This window comes from Pocillopora damicornis, chromosome 12 (genome assembly GCF_964200805.1).
Source record: "Pocillopora damicornis chromosome 12, jaPocDami1.2, whole genome shotgun sequence".
NCBI lineage: Eukaryota > Metazoa > Cnidaria > Anthozoa > Scleractinia > Pocilloporidae > Pocillopora > Pocillopora damicornis.
Window position 1 is genome coordinate 12,986,777 of NC_142681.1, and position 19,147 is coordinate 13,005,923.

Below are 19,147 nucleotides of genomic sequence, written 5' to 3' on the forward strand. Positions count from 1 at the left end.
ACAAATATGCAACAAATTGCGCAATAAACATCGAAATGTAAGGAAACAAGGAAAAATTTTGGAAAAACATTTGGAAAAATCGTTCTATGCGCCCTACTTTCAAAGAAACACTTGGAAAACTATATATCACTGAAAAGCTTATGAAATATAAAAGAAACGTTTTAAAAGTTTCTTTTTTTTCCCAGCTGTTGCGGCAAACGAACATCAAGGCTCGATGAAGTGCCAAGAAAATCGCGACCGGAGAAAATGCTAACCAAACCAGGGTATATGTTACAGAGACATAACTTTAATCAATCTCGTAAACTGTAAGCGAATTAAAAAAGGGACTTATATAATAGATTGTATTCAATTAAACACGTGGCGACTTAACAGCGTAAATGAATCTGACATAATAAAGGAACTAATAAATGAACCAAGAGCTACGGCAAACACAAGATATATATACGAATAAAGACGAAAGAGCTTGCTCGAAACGAGTTAAGTATTAAGGTCGATACCTTGACCCTGGGTGCCAGAAAAAAGTAGCGCAGTTTCCGGTGCCAAAGCTTGCCGTGCGCCCCATTTGCTAAAAAAACTGGCGGGGATTGCAGGCAAAAGCAAAGCATCCAAGTTGTTAATAGTTAGATTATTTTCACAGAAATTTAAAAATTGCTAGATTTATAGGAAAACTAAAACGTATCTTTTACAAAGTCACCTTCCAACTGTTGTTATGACAACCAGTAAGTTAATATTCAGAGGACGTCTTAGCGGCCACATCATTATTTAGAGGTGTTCCAAAACAATCAAATAGCGGCTAGATTGATGTTCCAAGCAAATCCTGTGGGATTTGAACGCTTCAGTGATATAAACACTTTCTAAATTTGAGCACCGATTGACCACGTGAGTGAACTGCACTGTGCAGTGGTTGCATAGATGCGGGTGAAAGCCGTTACTATGATTTGAAATGGATTTTCAGCAAGCGGATTCTGGATTCCCCTTTTTAGCGGGATCCTGGATTCCAATAGCTGGATTCCAGAGCCCAGTATTCCGGATTCCACAAGCAAAAATTTCCTGGATTCCGGAATCCGGATTACCTTATATGGGGCGACATTGTCTTCGTGAACTTTTCATTTTTTAGCGGGTGTGATTTGCATGATAGAAGCCAAAATTGCTAAAATACTGAGTGACTGTAGTTTGGTTTCAAGCTTTTATAACCAATGATGGATTTCAGCATGCAAAAATAAAACATCTCACTCTATCTAACCGAGACGTCAGGTTTCAGTGTACATCCACTTTGGAACGGTTGGATTTGTATCACAAGATCGAGTAAAACTGAAGCTTCTATCTTTAAATTAAACAGTAAGCTATCTGTGCGTGAAAACTGATCATTACCCATTGTACTCCTTTTCTTGCGGGTATGATTTGCATGATCGAAGACAACAATACTAACTGTTATAATAAGTTTAAAAAAAAAAAAGGGACGGACGGAGTGGATCGGGTATTTTGCTCGAAAAAATCACCGGTTTTCCACTTGAAGGCGTTGATCCGGTGACTGAAATATGGAAATAAATAAATAACATCAGCGAGAGTACCTTGCCTTTCAGTAATAAACAATAGCCATAGTCAATAGTTTAACTTATTTCTTTTGGGAACTGGAGAGAGGTGGAAGAGATGGACTGGACTACAGCTACGTCGTAGGATCCGCGCATCTGAAAGGCATTCTCCAGAAACCTTTTTGTCTTCTTTTTTCCTGAGGAAATTTCAAGAAAATTCTGGAGGACACTAACACCGAGCGATTATTTGAATGATAAAAATTCAATATGGCTTTGGTTCTCCCTTCTCCCCAAAAAGTAATAAACAACAGCGAGCTTGACAAGCTTGCTTCCCGTTTAATTTAGGGTTGATGTCAACATTACCTGATTTCTCCAAATTTCGGGGAAATTTCGTTTTCCAAGGCTACACGGTCAAAAGTCGCATTTGAGAATTATGGGCTCACTTGTAGTAGAAGGAGGATCTAAATGAGGTGATGGCTTTTACGGCGAACGGTTAAAATTATGGCTATTTTACGACTAACGGTTAACTTCATTCCATGAGTTGTTACCTGAAATTTTTTTTATTGAAGTTAATTTTGTTCACGACTAACGGTTAAAATTTGACAATTTTTACGCTTAACAGTTAAATTTTGTGGCCGTTTTACGGCTCACGGTTAACCTTAATAAGACCCTCTTTGAAACACTGTTACTGCCAATTTGTGATTTGGAAAAATGAAATTGTGATCTGAAGTATTTAAAAAAATCACTGAGAATAAGAACTGATAAATTATCAAATACGATCGAGAAAAAGATCAAAATGGTATGTTTTTTTCCTTAGGTGATTCATTTTGTACGAGACGTGAATAAATGATTCTCTTTTCACAAAATGTTGATACAAATTAGAAATATGTCTTCCGGAAGATGGTGAGAGTTAAACTGCCCAGTTATTATGCGACTTTCGAAGATTCAAAACGAAAATCGACCACTAAGGATGAATTAATGAGAAGGAGATATGGAGAGCGAATCAGCATTTACTCAGAAGATCTAAGTGATCCAACTCGAGAGAATGAATTCTGGTTTTGTACGTCACACTTTTATGACCAATGATGGAATTGAACATGATAACTTTATTCTATTTTAACAGGGAACGTCAGGCTTCTGTGTCCATCCCATTGGAAAGTTGGATTTCCATCACAAGATCGATACCAGTAGAACCAAAGCTTCTTTCTTTCACCGGTAAGCTATCTGTACGTGATAATCGACTCCTGGTTTTCGTAAATTTTCATTTTCTAGCGGGTGGGATTTGCATGATCAAAGACAAAATTACTAACGGTTATGAAATAATTGAGATGATCAACTGGTCAGTTAAAAGGAGAATATGTAAACACAACTAGTTGTGACGTCACACTTCTCATGTTTGCCGGCGCAGTTTGAAAACATTTCAAACTCGAAGTTTTTGCAATACTCCCTACCTCTACTCCCCTCTTCCCTCTCCCCCCCCCCCCACACATCCCCCGCTAGGAATAAAAAGGAAGAAAGAGAGAAACTTCAGCGCTTTGCCTGCCTTGATGATCATGAGCTGTACGGCCTCGTCGAGGGAGTTTAAGTAAAGACGACAAATGTTCATCAAAGTGTTCACTAAAACATCGAAATGTAAGGAGACAAGAAAAATTTTGGAAAAACATTTGGAAAAATCGTTTTCCGCGCCTTACTTTCAAAGAGACCATGGGGAACTATATATCACTGAAAAGCTTATAAAGTGCAGAAGAAAAGTTTTAAAACTTTTTTTTCCAGCAAAATTAGTTTCAATGTTTTTGGCCCTAACTAGAGAGCAAATGAAGCGAAAGTTTAAAAATTTGACCAGATTTTATTGACAGTAACCTCAAATCAAAACTCAAAAAGGAATTTTTGTTACTGCCTTTGCTACATTACAAAAATGAAGAAGCTAAATTTCATATCCAGTACGACGGTTTAATCAATAAGTTACGAGTGTGGAAATTGAAGATAATCAAATTTTAAATACTTTATTTCATATTTTCAATATTTAATGGTAAAAGCATTGAGTCAAGAGAAAAACATTATTCTACCCTAAAACTTCTGACACGGGTGGCGCAAACATGAACGTACGTCAAATTTCCGTGTCTTGTAGACCAGTTTCCAGGCGAATTGTCCAACCCATATGCAGCCTTCAGACGCTGTAATCACTGACCCGTTAGGTAGCTCGGTGCATCAGATTGTAAGCTAAGGTTTCGTGCACAATTTTTTTAGACTTAGAGTCCAGGGATTGCTTTGAAATGTTTTGAATCACCACCTCAAATGTTTCATATTTGCGTCCCATTCATTTTCAAACCAACAGCGAAGAGAGATATGATGGAGAACACAGGAAAAGAATTAACCGCGTCAGCTATCAACATAGGTTTAACTGTCGCCACTTTCCTTCTCAACACTGGTTTTGTCCTACAAGCCATCCTGTTGTGTGAAGAATGCTTGATTCTGCCAAAACGACTGGAAATGCACAAGAAAGAGCACAATTTTACGGAAGCCTAGGAAAACTACTCCTTACATGAATTTGACTATTATAAAGACTGTATGGAGAGAGCACTCGCTATCAAGAAAATTGGCGACAGAGATGGAGAAGCAACCAAATTTAACACCAAATTGCACTTGAATCATGTTATTACCTCTCTTTACACTGATCAGACCTCTTAGTGGGATGTGACACAGAAACTAGAAAAAAATTGATTCTCAAATGCTTGATCTTGATAAGCTTAAATCAGTTTTACCCGGTCCGTCTTTGACTTATGTTCCCACTTATACACCCTCTTTGAATATATAACGCAAGGGAGAAACGGTTAGCCAGTTCGATTGAATCTTTATGGGTTGAGAGGTTTTGTACTGCAACGGCCCATGTTTTGCCTAACATTTACATGTTTTCAAATGACAATTTTTCTACCCTGTGGTGTCCGCGATAAGTCAAATACCACTCCTTAAGACCACTGACCTTGCATGATATTTCCAACTCTCTCAGGTACTCACAAATTGCAAATCTCAGAATGTGCGATGAAACGCCGGACCTTGATTCTTTGCCGACCCCATAAATGAACGCAGAAGCGAAACAGCTAATTAAGAATTAACCTAAGGGAGCCTTAGATTGAAGTGCAATGCTGAGGTTCTTGCGGGCTAAAAAGTAACTATACTTAATTGAACAACAATGCTATGATATACTGCTGCTTAAATTCATTGATCTTCTACATGGAAGACATTTAAGTAATAAAACAAAGATTAAGGCTGTAGAGCTAAACAATGAAGAGCTATGTTCGCCTTCGTGTTGTCATACCTCACGCACTTTCTGTCAATCTTGACTGTAACAGACTACGCGCAAGCTATGTGCAATAAGCTGTAATATTTCTATGCAATGATAAACGTTGGAAAATACCAAGGGACAGTTTGTTACGGCTGAACGAAGACAAAAATTTGCCGCCGAGGTCTGGAAGGCTAGGTAATTAAGATTTATTAAAAAAAATTACATTAAATTGCCCTTTTGCTGGTCCTCTGAGTGAACACCGGTCTCTCGTAAAAATGCCTAGTTAATCAAGTCGATTTTGAAATTAACGCAGGGTTCATATAATCGAAAGAACTCAGTGACGCTGATCGCAAAATGAGAAACTTTACAAAGTGAGGCTACATTTTTCAAGATAAACAAACAGTGACGTGGCTTGATCAATTTTCTTGAGCTTAAGAGTCATCATATATATTGACAACATATTTAAACGTAAAGTCAAGTATATGTGTTTTCAAATTGGGAAAACCTTGTGTCAATATTGGTTGAAAACAAAGGTAATTGATTAATTTACCTTACTGGACCAAAAATGTTCCAATGCTGGACTCACGCCTTAAGACCAGCGCTTATTTGTTATTGGTAGGTCCAAAATTACCGACCAATTGCCTAAATTTAAATAAATTTTTCTTTTTGGATGTTTTTCAGATATCATTGGCTAATTTCCACCTGGTTAAGATGTCACTTTTTTACCTATATATTTTCTACCCTTCTTTAACTTCATTCGCTTGCAGTTTATCACTTTCCTTTATTGGAATAGTAATTAAGATCTCCGTGCTCAAGTTACCAAATGTTTCCAGCTTTTGCATGATTTAGTTCTGGTGTCTCCAGATTCACCTTAAAAGGAAATATCTCAGTCAGAAAACAACTGGTTTCCTTGGTTTCCTATCCTGATATCACAGAAAACTTTCCACTTGAATATTCTCTTCGCATATCTTTTTTTTTCCTCTAATTGCTGCTTCCTGTTCTTTGTTATCGCACTTAGCTTGTTTTGAAGCTAAAAAAAAGTAAAAATACAAAATATACCACCAGCAGATATTGGCTACGTAAGTGATTAGAAAAAAGGCTATAAAACGGAAAAGTACGAAAATGCACGGTCATTCAAGGCTACTGTTCCTCAGTGAAGGCGAGGCCGATCTTTGACGAGGAAAATGGCTGTTGTACGGTTGTGTATTTTAGCGCTGTTTGTGGCTTCCACAAAAAGTAGCAGTATGTATAACATGTATTCCAACATGATCATGCTCGATACCAAAGGAAATTACAATGTTTCCTACAACTACAATGAGTCTACGGACACACTGGAGTTTATGGTGCAAGTAAGAACCACAGGTTGGGTTGGTTTCGGTGTTGCTGAAGTAGCACCAAATAATATGAGTAACTATGATGTGGCAATAGGAGGAGTGAAAGATGACGGAACAAGCTATCTGCAGGTAGGTCGGAATAACAAAACTTTAAACTATCTACAAATAAAAGAAAAAAACCGCGAGTTCGATATAACATTTTATGTCACGCATGTTACGTTTTTTGTCTGATTTCTTTTATAATCCTTTTAACGATAGGACGCTTTAATTTCTGATTGCAAAAATGTTTAAAATTATAATAAAAAATTTAAATTACAAAGTTTAGTAAGGATACGGATTCCAGTCTCTTAATTTAGAGAGAAACGACATGTTTATTGTTTATAGAAAACAGCTTAGACCATTTGAGTATTAGTATACTCAAATATTGTTGTTTGACAAATTTCGTCTTTTATCAGTAGTGTTTAATCCTATTTTTATTTTTTAGCTTCAGCTTCGTTTTTTTTCCACATTCGGTTGAAGATAAATTAAAGCCGGGTATACAAGGTTTTAAAAAAATATTTTTTTTGTCGGTAGAAAAATTAAGATAAAACTCTATCATTGCGTGTGTCGAATGACGTAACTTATTCAAATTACCATGATTCAGTAAAATCGCCTCAGGCATTGAATATTCATTAGATTACAAGAAGTTTCTTATCCGAATAAAGCCGCTAGGTAATTACACTTAATTTTTGCCGATCGTTCAAACATCATCGAATTAACTGTGCAGTCTTGTTGAATGTCAGAAACGTAAGGAGAACCGTTTTGGCATTCATAGCCTGTTTTAGCGCTTTATCTGAGATTCACTATACGTTTCCTATTGCGGGAACAAATAGTTAGCGAAGAAACGAAGAATATCAGTGATGTGAGAGATATCTCTTTCCGGCACATTATCCTGCACGCTCGAAAGACTTTGGAATGTCGTCAAAACCTACAATCGTTATTTTATTGTATTTTGAAATGACTGATCATTTCCGAGATATTTTTGACCACCATCTTTATCACATATATCCTACTTGTTATTAAAATGTTTGGAGCATTACCATGACAACCTTCAAAATGCTTACGCTGAGTCATCACACAACTGCAATTACAAAACAAACGACAAAGCCGTGCATATGTAGAGTGGGCTGTCATGTAGATTCAACTTTGGCTGGCAAAGAGAAAAACGATTAATAAAATAAACCTTCATTGCTTGTTATCTCGCTTAATAGTAGTTACCTAATGTCCTCAGAACACGAAAATTTGAACTTGGCTTGGAAATTTCATTAAAACAAGTGTAACGCATGTTTACTTCCCATGAGAAAAGATTTTCGCATGAAACTCCAACATTTTTAATGATGGATTTGTTAAATGCGTAAACAATGCTTGACTTTAAGAATCGTGTCTTCGCCCAGAAGGGACTGAAATTTTAATTAAAATAACCCCTGAGGGTTGTGACGTCAAAAAGTCGTATTGTAGATATTCTCTTGATAAGCATACCGTATTTTTAGTTTCATACAAAAAAACATAAGCAAGGAGTTTTATTGATACCCTTCCTTGATTGTTGGACTTTTATTGGCAATCATCTACGTAATTTTCAGTTCAGTTAATTTATAGTTGTCAGAGTTTTTAATCCCTGTTTATCACTTTACATTGAACATAGAGTAAAACTAATTTGAAGCTGGGAGCTCAAGTTGTGTTTTCCAATTACACCTGTTGTAAATGGACAAGAAAATTCGTGTAATGCTCAACAACTCATGATCTGTGCCAAAAGCGTTTCGATCACCTTAACCAGGTGACAGCATTATTCAATTATCGTTCTTTAGTAAAAAATGTTTTGAAGAAAGCGATCCGTCTAACTACAGCTATCTGCATTTTATTTTCATTTTTTTGTTATATTACAAAGCTTTGAAGCTTTAGAGGTTCTTCGGCGTATCACTGATGTCCTCTGGTTTTGCTTGAGGTCAGATAACAAATTGATGAAATGTGAAACAAGTTGTGCGTTACCTGTGGATGACAAAACAAAGTGCATAGAAAACAACTGCAGATAAATGGAGGCCGCAAAAATAATCCAAGCATAGAAGGACTGAAGTTTAACTCGTACACCGTGCTTCCTAGGCCTAAATACCCGCATACAGTTGTGGCACAACCTTTAAAAGTTCGTCAATTTAATGTGTGGGTGCACTATAGTTTTTTTTTCTTAATTACTCAAATGTGTATCGAGAAAACCGTTTTTCCTCTACTAAGCGATCATTTTCAAAGTTCTAATCTCATTTAATTTGTATGAATTACACTCCTTTCAGCAGTCACAGTAACCCCTTTGAAGGAAGGATAAATTAAATTGATAAAAGAAACGAGCAATAGAACTTGTCAATCGAAATTAAAAGTTTCCTCGAGTGACGTTACTCCTGGATTCTGCTAAACATAGAATAAGCCGTCGTGCTGAAGCTCGGTATTATTGAGTCATACATGACGCAGAGAAGTTGAGGCATGAAATGCGGAGTTGTTTCTACCGACATGAAAAACTCAACTCAACTTGCAAGAGACCGTTAGGAAAGAATTGCTATGTTGTATAAAAGACAAATTAATTTGCTACATTTCGGTGATAGAGGTGTTTACATTAAGCTGGATAAATTAAAAATGGCGCTTTCTCCCTGTAAACAGAGCAAGAGTTTCAGTTCTCATCAGAGAAAGGATGAAAAGAAATTTTTTGTTTTCGGTATGGATTATAGAGTAAATGGTAGGTCTAAACGCAGAAACAAAGTTGCAATAGTTTTTTTTTTCATTCATCTATCAGGAACAAGGCATGAATTGTTATAATTCTCAAACCAAGAGATAAATCTGTATTCGATAGCCTCACCATTTAAAAATGATGTGGACCATATGAGGGGCTAAGTGGGAATACTTCGTTACTATTTGATTTTGTTACCTTTGCCCTCTACATAATTCAAATTTGAAGATATTTGTCAGCTAATTACAATTCTAATTCCAAGCTGGAATTTCATCAGAGAAATCCAACACCAGAGAGAATTTTTACCTTGATGTCTAGAAAATAAATGTACAACAGTTACGATTTTTTAAAAGTAACGTATTCCCTTCATTTAATTTCTTCCAGGACTATCTGACAGTTGGCCGGAAATTACCACAACTAGATACTCAGCAAGATTGGATGCTCATGAACGCTACGGAGGAAAATAACATTACAACGATAAAGTTTTACCGCATGAGAAACACCACTGATCTACAAAATGATACCGCTATTCCGGTACGATTGTTCGTTACGATGTTCCTCAGTAAAGTTAAAATGGTGTTAACTGTTAGCTAAACGACCAAAGTTTATCTCCTTTCCATAAAAGCGTTAAAAGAACGCTATCATTGCTGGTTTTTTTCATGAAATATGTTTCTTGATATTGTTTCCAATTTGTTCCATGTACCAAAAACGTGCCAAAAAAGTTTGTAGAAAAGCAGGAACAAGGGTGTGGGTAGCCCAGCGAAACAATAAGGTTCCGACATGCTATCTTGAAAGTGCAGAACATTATCATGACGCCAATCGAAATCCTCATAACATTCAACACTATCCAATACCCTGATCTTGATAAGCAATAAAATATATTTTCAGCATTTCTTCTGTATTTTCATTGGCTATTGACCACTTTCAGAAAGGAATGCCAATTTATATCGTGTGGGCATATCATCCTATGAGCGACGAGCTTAAACACCATGGAAATGACTATAGAGGGGTTTACAGTGTCACACTTATCCCGGCTATCGCTCCAACGCCGACTATGATGATGGTACCATCCACAGCTGTAGTCCAGCCAGTGCTACATTCCGACCTTATCATGCTTGATGGCAAAGGAAATTACAATGTTTCCTATTATTATAACGCAAACTCAGACAAATTGGAGTTTATGGTGCAAGTAAGAACCACAGGTTGGGTTGGTTTCGGTGTTGCCGAAGTAGCTCCAAATAATATGAGTTACTATGATGTGGCAATAGGAGGAGTGAGAGATAACGGAACAAGCTATCTGCAGGTACGTAAGAATTGGCAAATTTGTATCCAGCAAAATTGCAGGTACTCATCATGACAAAACTTGACGTAAGTCCGACCGATTTAAAATTTTATTGCGATGACTGCATCGAAGTGGTAATACCCTTTGCCTCGATTTCTTCCAGGACTATCTTACAGTTGGCCGCACGCAACCCCGACTAGATACCCAACAAGATTGGATGCTCATGAACGCGAGTGAAGCGAACAATGTGACGACGTTGAAATTTTACCGCATGCGAAACACCACTGACCTTCAAAATGATACCGCTATTCCGGTAAGAGTCTAACTGACTTTAAATCACCTCTGAAAATTGTGTCGTTCGTGGTCGTGAAAGGAAGTGTAAAAGAACGCTGTCATGTTCCTTCATCAGAAATTGCTCGAAGATCCTGTCTTTTCATGCTATTCTAGGTTTGCCAACGATAGTGTCTCCAGGTCTCAATGTACCAACGACATGGTGCAAACACTGAAAAGTGATGAAAGGGAAGGGTATGGGTAGATATGGCCCGTCATTTTCACCTTTCGTGATATCACTATAAAGGGGACAACAACACTCCAAAAAGAATCCTGCCTCCGTCGTGGGTGTAAAGTTTCTAGTATTGCTAATCAATTGACCCAAATAAAACTACCTGATGATACCTTGGTTTCTGCAGCACAAATTGATTGTGAATATTGTTACTCCTCCTACTCAAACCCCGATTTGTCAAATCCCCTCAACATTCCTGATGCGACCCTACCCCTTTGGCGGTATCCGCTCTGATAGTCGATGGGCTTAACGCAACGACCGATCGGTCTCCAACGCAGACCTCTCGACTCGCCAGCCAGCGTATTTACTGACTAACCGACCGCTTTTCCCTCGTTCTCGTTGATGCACCATATGTCAGACACCTTTTTGAAATCGAACGAGTACCAAAGATTTTCCGTTTATTCATGGTTATTAAGCCAAAATAGAGATTATTCATTCTTAATCTCGCTGCAATGCTTCATAACTCAACACAACGCAAGGAATTTAGATTACATTAGATAACCCTTTTTTACGAAAAATCAATATTTCCATCAGTATTTCCTGTGTTTCTTTAAAATGATAGCAGCCCGCATGTATGAGTATACATTGGTTTGTATTTATCTCTTCCAGAAAGGAATGCCAATTTATATCGTGTGGGCATATCATCCTATGAGCGACGAGCTTAAACACCATGGAAATGACTATAGAGGGGTTTACAGTGTCACACTTATCCCGGCTATCGCTCCAACGCCGACTATGATGATGGTGCCATCCACAGCTGTAGTCCAGCCAGTGCTACATTCCGACCTTATCATGCTTGATGGCAAAGGAAATTACAATGTTTCCTATTATTATAACGCAAACTCAGACAAATTGGAGTTTATGGTGCAAGTAAGAACCACAGGTTGGGTTGGTTTCGGTGTTGCCGAAGTAGCTCCAAATAATATGAGTTACTATGATGTGGCAATAGGAGGAGTGAGAGATAACGGAACAAGCTATCTGCAGGTACGTAAGAATTGGCAAATTTGTATCCAGCAAAATTGCAGGTACTCATCATGACAAAACTTGACGTAAGTCCGACCGATTTAAAATTTTATTGCGATGACTGCAACGAAGTGGTAATACCCTTTGCCTCGATTTCTTCCAGGACTATCTTACAATTGGCCGCACGCTACCCCGACTAGATACCCAACAAGATTGGATGCTCATGAACGCGAGTGAAGCGAACAATGTGACGACGTTGAAATTTTACCGCATGCGAAACACCACTGACCTTCAAAATGATACCGCTATTCCGGTAAGAGTCTAACTGACTTTAAATCACCTCTAAAAATTGTGTCGTTCATGGTCGTGAAAGAAAGTGTAAAAGAACACTGTCATAACCCTTTATTAAAGTACTCGAAGATCCTATCTTTTCATGTTACTCAAGGTTTGCTGACGACAGTGTCTCCGGGTCCCAATGTACCAAAGACATGGTGCAAACACTGAAAAGTGATGAAAGGGAAGGGTATGGGTAGATATGGCCCGTCATTTTCACCTTTCGTGATATCACTATAAAGGGGACAACAACACTCCAATTAAAAAGAATCTTGCCTCCGTCGTGGGTGTAAAGTTTCTAGTATTGCTAATCAATTGACCCAAATAACACTACCTGATGATACCCTGGTTTATGCAGCACAAATTGATTGTGAATATTGTTACTCCTCTTACTCAAACCCCGATTTATCAAATCCCCTCAACATTCCTGATGCGACCCTACCCCTTTGGCGGTATCCGCTCTGATAGTCAATGGGCTTAACGCAACGACCGATCGGTCTCCAACGCAGACCTCTCGACTCGCCAGCCAGCGTATTTAACGCTAACCGACCGCTTTTCCCTCGTTCTCGTTGATGCACCATATGTCAGACACCTTTTTGAAATCGAACGAGTGCCAAAGATTTTCCGTTTATTCATGGTTATTAAGCCAAAATAGAGATTATGCATTTTTAATCTCGCTACAATGCTTCATAACTCAACACAACGCAAGGAATTTAGATTACATTAGATAACCCTTTTTTACGAAAAATCAATATTTCCATCAGTATTTCCTGTGTTACTTTAAAATGATAGCAGCCCGCATGTATGAGTATACATTGGTTTGTATTTATCTCTTCCAGAAAGGAATGCCAATTTATATCGTGTGGGCATATCATCCTATGAGCGACGAGCTTAAACACCATGGAAATGACTATAGAGGGGTTTACAGTGTCACACTTATCCCGGCTATCGCTCCAACGCCGACTATGATGATGGTACCATCCACAGCTGTAGTCCAGCCAGTGCTACATTCCGACCTTATCATGCTTGATGGCAAAGGAAATTACAATGTTTCCTATTATTATAACGCAAACTCAGACAAATTGGAGTTTATGGTGCAAGTAAGAACCACAGGTTGGGTTGGTTTCGGTGTTGCCGAAGTAGCTCCAAATAATATGAGTTACTATGATGTGGCAATAGGAGGAGTGAGAGATAACGGAACAAGCTATCTGCAGGTACGTAAGAATTGGCAAGTTTGTATCCAGCAAAATTGCAGGTACTCATCATGACAAAACTTGACGTAAGTCCGACCGATTTAAAATTTTATTGCGATGACTGCATCGAAGTGGTAATACCCTTTGCCTCGATTTCTTCCAGGACTATCTTACAGTTGGCCGCACGCAACCCCGACTAGATACCCAACAAGATTGGATGCTCATGAACGCGAGTGAAGCGAACAATGTGACGACGTTGAAATTTTACCGCATGCGAAACACCACTGACCTTCAAAATGATACCGCTATTCCGGTAAGAGTCTAACTGACTTTAAATCACCTCTGAAAATTGTGTCGTTCGTGGTCGTGAAAGGAAGTGTAAAAGAACACTGTCATGTTCCTTCATCAAAAATTGCTCGAAGATCCTGTCTTTTCATTTTATTCTAGGTTTGCCAACGATAGTGTCTCCAGGTCTCAATGTACCAACGACATGGTGCAAACACTAAAAAGTGATGTAAGGCAAGGGTATGGGTAGATATAGCCCGTACTTTCACCTTTAGTAATATCTTTATTAGGGGGACAACAACACTCCAATTAAGAAGAATCCCGCCTCCGTTGTGGATGTGAAGGGTCTAGTACTGCTGATCAATTGACTCAAATAAAGCTGCTTGATAATACGATAGTTACTGCGGCACAAATTGATTGTGAATATTGTTACTCCTTCTACTCAAACCCCGATTTGTCAAATCCTCACCCACCCACCCCCCCCCCCCCAATTTTCTGATGCGATCCTACCTCTTTGATGGTATCCGTTCTGATAATCGATGGGCTTAACGCAACGACCGATCGGTCTTCAACGCAGACCTCTCGATTCGCAGGCCAGGGTATTTAACACTAACCGACCGCTTTTCCCTCGTTCTCGTTGATGCGCCATATTTCAGACACCTTTTGAAATCGAACGAGTGCCAAAGACGTTTCTTCTGTTACTTTAAAATGATAGCAGCCTGCATATATGAGTATACATTGGTTTTCATTTACCTCTTCCAGAAAGGAATGCCAATTTATATCGTGTGGGCATATCATCCTATGAGCGACGAGCTTAAACACCATGGCAATGACTATAGAGGGGTTTACAGCGTCACACTCATCCCAGCTATCGCTCCAACGCCGACAATAATGATGGCGACTGCCTCTATGCCAGTCATGCCTCCGCAACCAAGCTTTCTGAATCTCCAAAATGGAAATTATAAAGTTTCCTGGATTTACAATAGTAGCATGGACACGTTACACTTTACGGTAGAAGTGAGAGCCACGGGATGGATTGCGTTTGGATTTTCTAAATTTCCTAGGAATATGATGGGGTACGATGTGGCCATTGGAACAGTTAAGAACGGAGTGGGAACCTTGGAGGTTTGTTGGCAGTAGAAAATGAAGAGTTATTTAGTTAAGTACAGAAATTGTCAAACAACAGCTCTAATTGATTTTCATAATGAAAATCAAAGACCCTCATGGAAAGGAAGGAAGGTATACCCTTACATCCGATCTGCTGTGTTGTCTCAGTTCAGTCACTTCTCGTTCTTTTATATATCCATCTTATTGTCTACCTTTTTTCCAGGATTATAAAACAGACGGTCTAATAAAACCTGACATAGATGCTAAACAAGACTGGAAGTTGACTTACTCTAGTGAAAATGATGGTATAACAAAGTTCCAATTTTATCGCAAGCTTAACACCAACGACGAAATGGATGTTGTTATCCAGGTAATCAGTGGTATCCTCCTAATCCACCAAAAGCAAAAGTTAGCTTTCCACCACTACGATGTTAAATATTTTGTAACCTATTAAGAGTTCCCATATGCTAGCTTCATCAAAATTCAATTCCTCTTGCAATTTTTCGTTTGTTACAGAAAGGAATGCCAATTTACATTGTGTGGGCATATTCTGCAACTTCTGATACGCTTGTAAAGCACAGTAGCAAAGGTTATCATAATGAACGAGTGACACTTGTACCAGCTGATATGACTCTGATGACACCGACCCCGACAACAGGTATAACTTTCCTTCATCGCTCGCCACTAACAAATGAATCATAATAAGTCATAATTTAAGAACAGAGAGGATTACGAAATTAGACTCTCTCTCCACAAAGGCCTCATTCCTGAACTTAGACGTTTTTATTTATAAATACAATAATACGAACGTACCCATAGCAATTTAATAATCGTGATGACGATGATAACATTGATAATATCTCAAGAGACAGAGACTTTAATTCCACAAGATCATTTTTTCTCGCCATCTTCAAATCCTTTGATTTTTATCATGAAAACCTTCAGGGGCGTATTTCAGTTTAGTTTCGTAAAGCTAAAACCTACCTGATCACAAACGCCTGTCAAAACAAAGCAACATACCACAAGGAGGCAATAAGGACTTCAGGTAAAAAACAAGCATTCTACGTCTAGTACATGAGAAAGCGAGTGCCCATGTTGCACATCTGTGTGGTTTAAGCGTGGAAGATAACTGATAATAACGAGTAAATAGGAATTGTATGTGCTCTATTTGTGGGTGAAAAATCTGGTAGAACTAGATTTAAAGAGGTGATTATCAACCTAAGGAACATTAAATTTACTCGTTCACTCGTTTCAGCTGGCATGACTTCGACGACACCAACCCTGACCAAAGGTATAGTTTTCATAGCATTGCGTTCATAATTTAAGGGTCAATAAGAGGTCAAGAAAAAAGACTCTATAGGTAAAGGCTTTTTTCCTAAGTTTCTGCCATTCAACTGAAAATTATTTTATGCTCCAAAGTACTTCCGTTGAGATATGAACCACGCGGAAAGTTTGGAGAGCATGATTAATAGTTGCTATTATCGATCAAAGAGCTGATCAAACGCAACATTAGAAGCAGTTTCCAAAGTCACAGTTAATTTATATCATTCAGAACATTGTTAACCGTTCTTGTCGCACACCGCCGTTAATTCTTTGAAAATCATGAATAGTAGAAGCGAATATAGGAAAAATTGTGAAAAGACAGACAGACAGACGGCAGAACTAATCTACGGGAGAGGAACGAAATATGAAGGAGGAGGTAGATGTACTATCCAAATTATTTAATACTAAATCGTGATTTCAACATATTTTCGTAGGGAAAGGCCAGTTCAGTCATTCCTTCGACAATGGTAATTTTCTTATGCGGTGGACATTTGACGATCAAAATAACAAGTTAACCTTTCATGTGAAAGTTAAAACCACTGGCTGGGTAGGATTTGGTTTTGCCAGGGTCGCACCAACTCAGATGAGAAATTATGACGTAGTGGTTGGCGGATATGACAACGTCGGATATTTAATGGTAAGTCTCCGAGAAATTTGTTATGAAACTTGACTTGCCGGCTCCTTGCTACTAAAGCTTATCTTGGTTTCAGCTGCATGAAAAAAATTAACAGCTATTCTCATGAGAGGGAATGAATTTTTATGGCAGATAGCCGTAGCGAAGAAGTTTGAAAGTTTGCTGCCACCCATTAATACTTCCGGGACTTTGTCAGGGTACAATTTCTCGCACATGAACACCACTCATTGAATGAACTAAAGCTCGAACTAAAATCTCTCGATCTGGATCTCCCCCACCTCACCCCACCCCACCCCCCTTTCCATCGCAACTTAGTCCTCAGTCCCCGGATGCCTGGCGAGTCAGAATTACTCAGCTGTGTTTTTATATGCTTTATCATGGCTAATTTACTGGAACGATTGCCGCGTGTAACTGACTGCTGTACTGCGTTTCCTTGCACCATATTTTAACACAGAGGTAACCTCTCCTCGCGCCCTGCACAGAAAAATTCAACCGTTATACCTACCAGCAGTAAAACACCACATTCCTAAATCTTCTTGTAATGAAAAGTTTAGACGAGAAAAAACCAATTGGACAAAAGATCTCCAGTATGAAAGATCATGATCAGGCAAAAGTGATCACAATATTATTGATAAAAAAAGTCAGCAGTAAGGGCGCCAGTACCAGTACCATAAGATTTATCGAGAAAAACCAAGAGTCTTGCAAAAATGTAAATATTGTATAACGATAATAGAATCTTATTTTTGTGATGTGGTAGTGTAGGGACAGGGCCACGTGGAAAGGATCCGACACAAGTAAAAGGGAAATTGTTCTTACTATGCATATTTCGTGAACTGTAATCTATATGACAACGAGTGCTGATGGGAAACCAACCGTCCTCTTTATGCCATCTTTATTACCGATTTCTTTTACACTAATTTTCCTCATTCTCTATAATCAGGACTATTATACTCAAGGACGAGCTCAACCCCGACCTGAAAGCAAAAACGACTATACGTTATTGTCTGCATCAGAAGTAGCTGGATACACTGAGCTAATGTTTGAGAGACTAACTGATACGAATGATGATCAAGATATAAAGTTCGTGGTAAGTGTTTGTATTTACCCTAAAAGCTCCTCTTCACTAATCTCGCAACCGGATCCTACCGTATAACTATAATTGAAATGTAGGGACCTTACAACCGCTTAACCGTGGAGGGTCTGGGTACGTGACTTCCCCTCCCTCCCTCCCTCCCTCCCTTCCTCCCTCCACACAGTAAGCCCTGTGTCTGCGCGGCTAATTGCTCTGAGGCGTTGGGGAAAAAAAAAAAAGAAGTTGGCTGAGCGATTTGTTTCTTGAGTTTTCCGTTTTGTTTTCATTCAAGACTAGGAAACAACTTTCAGCTAAAGAAACAAAATAAACTGGTTAAGGAGCCAGAATCTGCTTCTCTATTCTTTAAATTTTGATTATAAGATATGGCTTTGGGCCCGTTTATTTACCGCGACTTTCGAGAAACGGGCCCCAGTCTCAAAAAAATGAGCTGGTGTAGAAATTGGTGTGATTTGGTATGGAATAGGATTAGGATAAAATAGGTTTTTTGGCATCATTTCTGGTTATCTGTTTATTGTTTAATCTGTCAATATTTTCTCTTTTAATCACAGCCTGGTGGTGCGGTACATATCATTTGGGCCTATGGCACTGAGGATGTCACAAGCGCTGACAGCTTTAATGTCCATTCTTCAAAAGGCTACTCTTCGTACCAACTTGTCATCATTCCGACAGCCCCAATCCCTACTCAGCCGGGAGCTGCCTCTTCATTGCATTCCTTCATTTATGTGATTGTTTCTTTAGCAGCAATATTGTTCAATGTTGTAACAATATAATCCAGAGAACTGGAAGAACAAGTCCATTTTAGACCGCAGTTCTTCGTAATTAGCATGAAGCTGCTTGAAATCCAAGTCTTTTCAGAGTGGTTTTAGTGTTGATCAGCACGATTTGCAGTTTAAGATTAATTGAAGAACTCCTTTTTTAACTAAGCGAACTGCAAGAAACCATTGAAACATTTTGATAAATATTTTGGCGTAAAACATAAGACTCAAAATTAGGAGTCCTTAGAGATAAGATTTCATAATAGTAGCGAAAGTCCGACAAGCTTTCAACGGGAAAAAGCTTCTTCGGATTTCTAAACATTGTTTTTAAGGCAACGGCATGTTTCCGTTTTATAATATAGTTATAGAATAGTTTCAAAACTAATTTGGACCAAGTTGTCATATTTAAAAAGGAAGCCATTCATAGCTGTGTGAGGGGAGAAACATTTTTCAAAATCGCAATTATTTGACCCGTCATGATCCTCTGAAGAAATGGCTACAAAAAGGATTTGGAAATAATGGGATAAGAACAGGTTAAGTCAAGGGAAGAAAAAAATTAAACTTAGCTTTGAGCTTCTCTGTTTGGTAATGTAATTTTTTGAGATGCCATACACTTTAGAGAACCTTGATTTATGTGAGAGGTACCACTATCTGGTTGAAAAATTAAATCATCTCTTCGTTGACTTTAATTATCCCTGACGGGAATTTATACAACTTAG

General features: G+C 38.4%; 1 protein-coding gene across 1 annotated transcript; it reads left to right on the forward strand.

Annotated features, from left to right (window-relative positions):
* The first annotated feature begins 5,782 nt into the window (after positions 1-5,782).
* On the forward strand, positions 5,783-19,111 carry LOC113685653 (uncharacterized). The gene is made up of 15 exons (XM_089189312.1): positions 5,783-6,278; positions 9,283-9,432; positions 9,827-10,201; positions 10,344-10,493; positions 11,352-11,726; positions 11,869-12,018; positions 12,878-13,252; positions 13,395-13,544; positions 14,279-14,641; positions 14,847-14,993; positions 15,140-15,281; positions 15,879-15,914; positions 16,381-16,583; positions 17,521-17,667; positions 18,222-19,111. Exons 1-15 carry the CDS (start codon positions 6,000-6,002, stop codon positions 18,441-18,443), a joined length of 3,264 nt encoding a protein of 1,087 aa, XP_089045438.1. The 5' UTR covers positions 5,783-5,999; the 3' UTR covers positions 18,444-19,111.
* Positions 19,112-19,147: the final 36 nt, after the last annotated feature.

Bases quoted from the DNA above. Each gene is read 5' to 3' on its own strand.
- LOC113685653 (XM_089189312.1), top strand. From the start codon at position 6,000: ATGGCTGTTGTACGGTTGTGTATTTTAGCGCTGTTTGTGGCTTCCACA. The intron at 9,433-9,826 runs GTACGATTGTTC...GACCACTTTCAG, and splicing joins AAAATGATACCGCTATTCCG to AAAGGAATGCCAATTTATAT. The intron at 10,494-11,351 runs GTAAGAGTCTAA...TATCTCTTCCAG, and splicing joins AAAATGATACCGCTATTCCG to AAAGGAATGCCAATTTATAT.